The sequence below is a fragment of the Equus caballus genome, chromosome 13, assembly GCF_041296265.1.
Source record: "Equus caballus isolate H_3958 breed thoroughbred chromosome 13, TB-T2T, whole genome shotgun sequence".
NCBI classification, from domain to species: domain Eukaryota; kingdom Metazoa; phylum Chordata; class Mammalia; order Perissodactyla; family Equidae; genus Equus; species Equus caballus.
Window position 1 is genome coordinate 35,515,259 of NC_091696.1, and position 6,000 is coordinate 35,521,258.

General features: G+C 57.5%; 1 protein-coding gene across 1 annotated transcript in view; it reads right to left on the minus strand.

Annotated features, from left to right (window-relative positions):
* HS3ST2 (heparan sulfate-glucosamine 3-sulfotransferase 2) overlaps window positions 1-5,012 on the minus strand; it is an 81,972-nt gene extending 76,960 nt beyond the window's left edge. The window contains exon 1 of the mRNA XM_001500813.7: window positions 4,078-5,012. Within this exon, the coding sequence (XP_001500863.2) occupies window positions 4,078-4,562 (485 nt within the window). The 5' untranslated portion in view covers window positions 4,563-5,012. The remainder of the gene's footprint in view (window positions 1-4,077) is intronic.
* Window positions 5,013-6,000: the final 988 nt, after the last annotated feature.

The following is a 6,000-nucleotide window of genomic DNA, read 5'->3' on the forward strand; positions in this document are numbered from 1 at the left end:
ACATATTAACTTGCTCTTGTTGGCATTTCAATGCATTTAGAGAAATTCACTTCCTCTCCACACTGCTCCCCCAACACCCCCCCACCACCCCCCCCATCGCTGAAAACTAGCAAAATGGAGAACACTTCACACAAAACTCAGCCTCCCCTAAGACTCAAAAAACTACTGGACAATACACAGCTTTTACCTCTTTATAAAAGATGAAGACCCACACCCAACCTTTGGGGAATGACAGCATCCTAAAGATAATCTTCAATTGGGAGAAGCATTTCACATACATTGTCTTACTTGATGTTCACAAGATTGTAAAGCAGGTCAGGCAGCATTCCCATCTTAAAGGTGAGCAAACTGACACCCAGAAATGTGAAGGGGACGTTTTATCAACACAGAGGAAGGGAGGGAGGATGAAAAAGAAAACTGCAGCAGAGCTGAAAGCAGGACTTCAGACCAGGGCCCTTCCAGTCTATCATGGAATTACTTTTCTAGCCATCAATTAATTCCTCAGCCCCATCTGGTAACAGCAGCAGGGACGGAAACCAATAGTTTTAACACTACTAGAACTGACGGTAAGCACGGAAGTGTCGGTAGTGCTGCAGCCGGAGTAACAGTGGCCACAGTAACATTCCTACCTCATCTTTACGTACAATTGAACTCTGAGGGCACTTTCACAGAGACCATTTCATTCATCCTTCGAAACAACCTTCTATGAGAGTTACTACAGGCCTATCCTGGTTCCCTTGTCAGTCAGCATGGTCTCGCTTTGCCACCTGTCCAAGCAGCTAGCAGACCCCACCCTGCAGGCCCAGCTGCTACCTTGGGGAGGAAATTGGGAGGGGGACTCAGGCCAGATGCACAGGTGAGGTAAGCCTCATGATGGATCTCAGACAAATAGCGAGGGGAGGGGTCCCACCACAGAGGGCTGCGCTCTCCTAGGGTGGCCTGAAGGGGCTGGTTCCCAAGAGAGGGCTCAGGCTGGGGCAAGGCAGGTGCAGACTCTTTCTCCCGGTCTCTCTGGCCGATGGTGTCTCTCTGACTGTACCACTCTGCCTGCAGGCACCACATGTTTGTCACCTCCTGGTTTCTCTCCATTTACTCACAGAAAGAAGTCTCTCCTTTGGAGTGAGAGTTAAGCTTTGGATTTTTCCATTGTCTATCTGATTTGGGTCCCTGGACCCAGGCGGTTATCCCCAGGGGCTCAGCCGTGGGCATATTTAATGAGATCCACTGCCCACAACTCTGGAGCCCACCCTTGGAAAACACAGTCCACCACAGTGGACGCAAGGGCTCTTTGGCCATGTCTACCTCGTGGACACTGGCTTTATGGTGACAAGCTGTGCAGAGCAATGGTTAGAGCACGTGGCTGGAAATGCACACATGCACACACAGACACACACACATGTATCTTTGTGGGATATTGTATGCCAGTGACTTCTGATCCTAAATTTCATCCACATGCTGTGTCCCCAGATCCCGATGCTCTCTCTTTCTGGGGTTGCAGTTTTCACATCTGTCAAATAACAGAGGCAGTGGGCAGAAGAGGAGCATATCAACTGCCATCCAAACCCATGGAATTCGGGAATAAAGTGAAAACATGGGTTTTAAAGGATCCCAGAAATCTCCATCATTTCTGCAATTATGCATACTACTTGAGTGATAATAAAGGATCAAACATATACAGAGAAATGTTGAGGCAATTATGGAAAAACCGTCCAAATGGGGCAGTATTACTTTAGGCAGAAATGGCAAGCCAGCTGAAACCCTTGACTCCGAGGGTGTGGATTTGCAACTGAGAGAAGTACAGATCACAGAGCTCTCTCCTGACAGTAGGTGCCCAGCCTTCCTGGGGAAGTGATGGGCATGGGGCAATTAGTACCAGGCCTCCAGGCTAATTGTTCTTTTAGAAATATAAAGGGGGAAAGGGAGGGTAAGTCAGACCCTGGGAAGTAGCGGGGAGTAGAGAGAGAAGTGGAGCTGTCAGTGTGCTTGATGTTAAATAAAACCTACCAAGACTCAGCTGAGAATTTTAGCAGAATCCAAATGTGCTATAAAAAAAAAAAAAAGGCACGGCTCCCATCTCTAAGGTTCACAGCTAAGCTGGCTTAGAATCACACATGCCAAGGTTAAAAATAAAAAGCAGCCATCCCTGAATGACACGGGCTCCGGGAAGGAAGCCTGAGCTAGGGTGTTTGGGGGCGGCGTGAGGGGAGGGGAGCACAGAGACTGGGTGCAGGGGATGGGTGTTTAATGGGGGGCACAATATCGAAAAGCCTCATGGTCAGAATTTTGCTGTTTTGCGCTTAAAAGGCACTTCACATGGGCAAACGGCTTCGTAACGATCTTCAGATTTCCTACCGAGGAGAGCCTGCCGTGTATCAGTGTGACCGCACTGACCCACACAGGGCTCTGCTGCTCGCTGCCTTTGCCTCTGCCCTGGGTCTGGCTCCCGCGTTGTCCCCGACACCTCGTGCACCCAGAGGGGATGCCTGTGGGTCACAGCTGGGGAAGCACCAGACCTGCCACTCTGTGCCACCCTATTCCATTAAGCTGGCATAATGGTGCTGGGGCCACCCGCAGGCCAGCTATCCCCTGCTGGGCTCCACTGGAGACAGACTCTGTCTGCCTGCTGAGGACGGTTTGTGCCCCTTGCCCCCACAACCACGACCACCGCAGGCCAGGGCTAACTGGCAAAGGTGACAAGTCGGCCCTGTTGCCCTCTTTCTTGTAAATCCAAGGTCCCCTATTATGAACCCAGTGGGGTCCCCCTTCCTATGAAGTTGTCCTTTGTCCGAAATGCTTACGACTTTCTATTTCCTAAACGGATTACTTTTACAAAAATAAAAAAACTAGCATCAGCCACTGTGTCAGCCTCCACGCCACCCCTCCCCAGTTTCATCATTATGCAGACACTTCCAGAAAGTCTTCAAGGGGTCAGGTGAATGGGAGAATTCTGTGACCTATGTGTTATGGGGAGCCCATACATCACCCCCACCCCGACCCCCCCCACCCCCACTCAGGGATGCCCTGATCAGGCCACATGTGGGCTAGTCCTACACCTCAGCACCATACAGGGCTTAGGAGGCAGATGGGCATTGAACAGTGGAGGGTGCCATCTTCCAGAAGCTTCAGGCTATCCCCAGACACCACCAGCCTGGGTGGCTCTCATGCTGGGCAGTGCAGTGGGGGGAGTGGACCATCGACTTATGACTGTCTGCCCCTATGACACTAGCCAGCCTTCACATGAGGTGCCCACCAGTATCCCAGAGTCCACGTCCTGGCTGCTGGTTTAGAAGCACCGCCCAGTGCAAAGTATCTATGCTACACTTTTAAAGCACTTTAGAAAGGCCTGGGGAGGCAGACACAGCAGGGACTGTTTTCCTGCCCATTGTGTTGGATGAGAAAATCGAGGCTCATGGAGTTTTAGGCATTTGCTCAAGCTAAGTGACAGAGCCAAGACTCAAATCCAGGGTTCCTGTCCACTACTCTAAGACCACTAATACAGGGTCGCAGCGCCTGGGGGTCTCAGCCCAGGTACAGCAGCAAATACCTGGAGCTGGGAACAGACTTCGAAGGCAGCTTTCTGATCCCGACGCCTCAGGGGACGTCCTCTCCTTCGGCCTGAACTATGGAGACCTCGCCCAAGCGCAGAGCCCTGCCGCAAGGGGGCCCTGTTCTGACTTTCCCTTCTCAGGGTCCTTCAGAGGCCAGGAAAGGTGCGCCGAGGGTCAGCAGGGCGCTGTGTTCAGGCAGCACGTGTCCTGGCCTGTCCCTTCCCTGGGCACCCTGCCCCACCCCAAAGGCTGGACACGGAGCCGGCCTTCCAGCTCTCTGAGGTTTGGTTAGAGAGCTCCCTTCCCTTCTGGCGACTCCAAAGACAACTGCCCTTGGCAGTTAAAGAAACTGCGTGCCCGTCTCCATAATCACTGGGAAGTTCTGGGTAAATCCTTCTGCTACAGTCTCCCCTTGTCAGCCTGAACGCACACAACGAGCCGGGTTAAGGACAAGAGAAAGCGCAGGAGATGGTTCTAGGATGGAGCCGACGGGAGACTGGGCGCGCGGAGTGGGGCGCTCCCTCCTTACCTGTACCAGTCCAGCCCGCGGCCGTAGTTCCTGTCGAAGAAGTGGGGCTCCGTGCCCAAGGCCCGCACGTCCGGGTGCACGCGGATAAACTCCAGCACGGCACGGGTGCCCCCCTTCTTCACCCCCACAATGAGGGCTTGGGGCAGCCGCTTGGTACCCAGCTTCGGGGAGCCGGAGTGGTTGGAACCGGAGAGGCGAGGGGCGGGCACCGCCGCCGCGGGTGCGCTGGGAGCGCTGGGCTCGCTGGGCGTCGGCCCCGGGGGATCACAGGGGCGGGACTTCTGGAGAAGTTTCTGGCCCCCTGCGCTGGGGCCGCGGAGACAGCGAGGCGCTCCGAGGAGGCGGCTCTGGCCGAGGTCGTCGCAGCAGCACAGGAGGCTGTAACACAGGTAAGTGCAGGAGAGCGAGAGCGTGAAGGCGAAGAGCAGCCTGCGCGCCCTCCGCGGCTGAGGTGGCCCCGCGCGGCCCAGGACCCTATAGGCCATGGCTCCATGGGCCCGCGCCGGGGGTCATGGTTTCCGAGGGGGCGCCGGCGGCGGAGCTGCTGTGGCCCTGCGGCCGCCTAGAGGGCTCGCGGGGCGCTGCCCGGGCCACTCGGGTCGGGCGAAGGGGGCGCCGTCTTCTCCAGGCGCTGCTGGCCGGGGCGCGCACCATGCCCGGGGATCCTGGGGACGGCGGCTCCCCGGGAAACAGGCGGCTGCGCTTCCGTCATCTCCCAGTCCTAGGCGCCGGGGCTCCGGGCAGCGGGGCGGCTCCTGGCGCTCCTCTGCTCTTAGGCGCGCCGGCTTCGGAGCGCGCCCAGCGCCCGAAGCCCCATTCCCGATCCTCGGAGCGCGGCGCACCGCACGCTCGGCGGCGGCGCGGCTGTGCCGGCTGGAGGGCAGACCGGTCGGTGGCGCTGGCGCCGGCCCCGTTCGGGCTCCTCGAGAAATGCCGAGCGGAGCGCTCTGCCGGCTCTATTTAAGGAGTCGCCTGACGTCAGCCGCGCGGGTCCCCCGAGCCCGCGCCCCGCCCGGGTACCTGGCCCGCCCCCTGCGCCCCTAGTCTCTTACCTCTGCCAGCGACTCATCCACCCAAGGCCTTCCCAGCTCAGGCCGCTCCTTAAGGAGCCCTGGCCGGCTTGGGGTGGTGAGGGGAGGGTGTCGAGGCATTTAGTCCTACAGGAGCCTAGACACCCCCACCTCTCTGGCCTCCCAACACCTCGGGGTGGGCCCCCAGGTCGAGATTGCGCCAACATCCAGACCCAGACATAGACCCAGGCGCAGACGCAAGCACCCTACAATGATAAACAGTCGAACCACACGCACGCACACACATACACAGGTACGCATGTACTCTGACCGGGACACACCCCCACACCCCACACGGGGTCGGAGAGGGAGAAATCTCCCAACCTGGCCATAGAAACACCGACAGGGACACTCCGCCCCCCTGCACCCCAACCTTTCCAAACAGACACACATAGCCTGGAATCGGACATCGTGCCGTGTGCGCACACGCGCGGGACTGGGACACACGCCCTAGACGGGATGGGCGGAGGAGCCGATCGTGAGTGAGATTCCGTGACTGTTCATGGAGCTCCTTAGCCCCCCGCGCGCTGACTCACACCCAGGCGGCTCGCTCTGTCTCACACCCATGAAGCATGCACCCCCACCCCACTGTCACTCCACCGCTCCCTGGGCCTGGCGCGAGAGCGAGCTCGAACTGGGGCGCACTCCGCGCCTGGCGGGTTCCTCTCTAGCGGCCGCCCCCTAGCGGCGCACTGCTCCGCGGGGAGCTGTTCAGCGTCCCACAGCGTCCCTAAAAAAAAAAAAGTCCAGGATGCTGAGGACTTCTTCACGCAGTGGCACAAGGAGGAGGAAACAGAGGTCGGAGAAGACATCCAGGCGCAGTTCCACTTCGAAGGATTCCTAAGTGACTGCC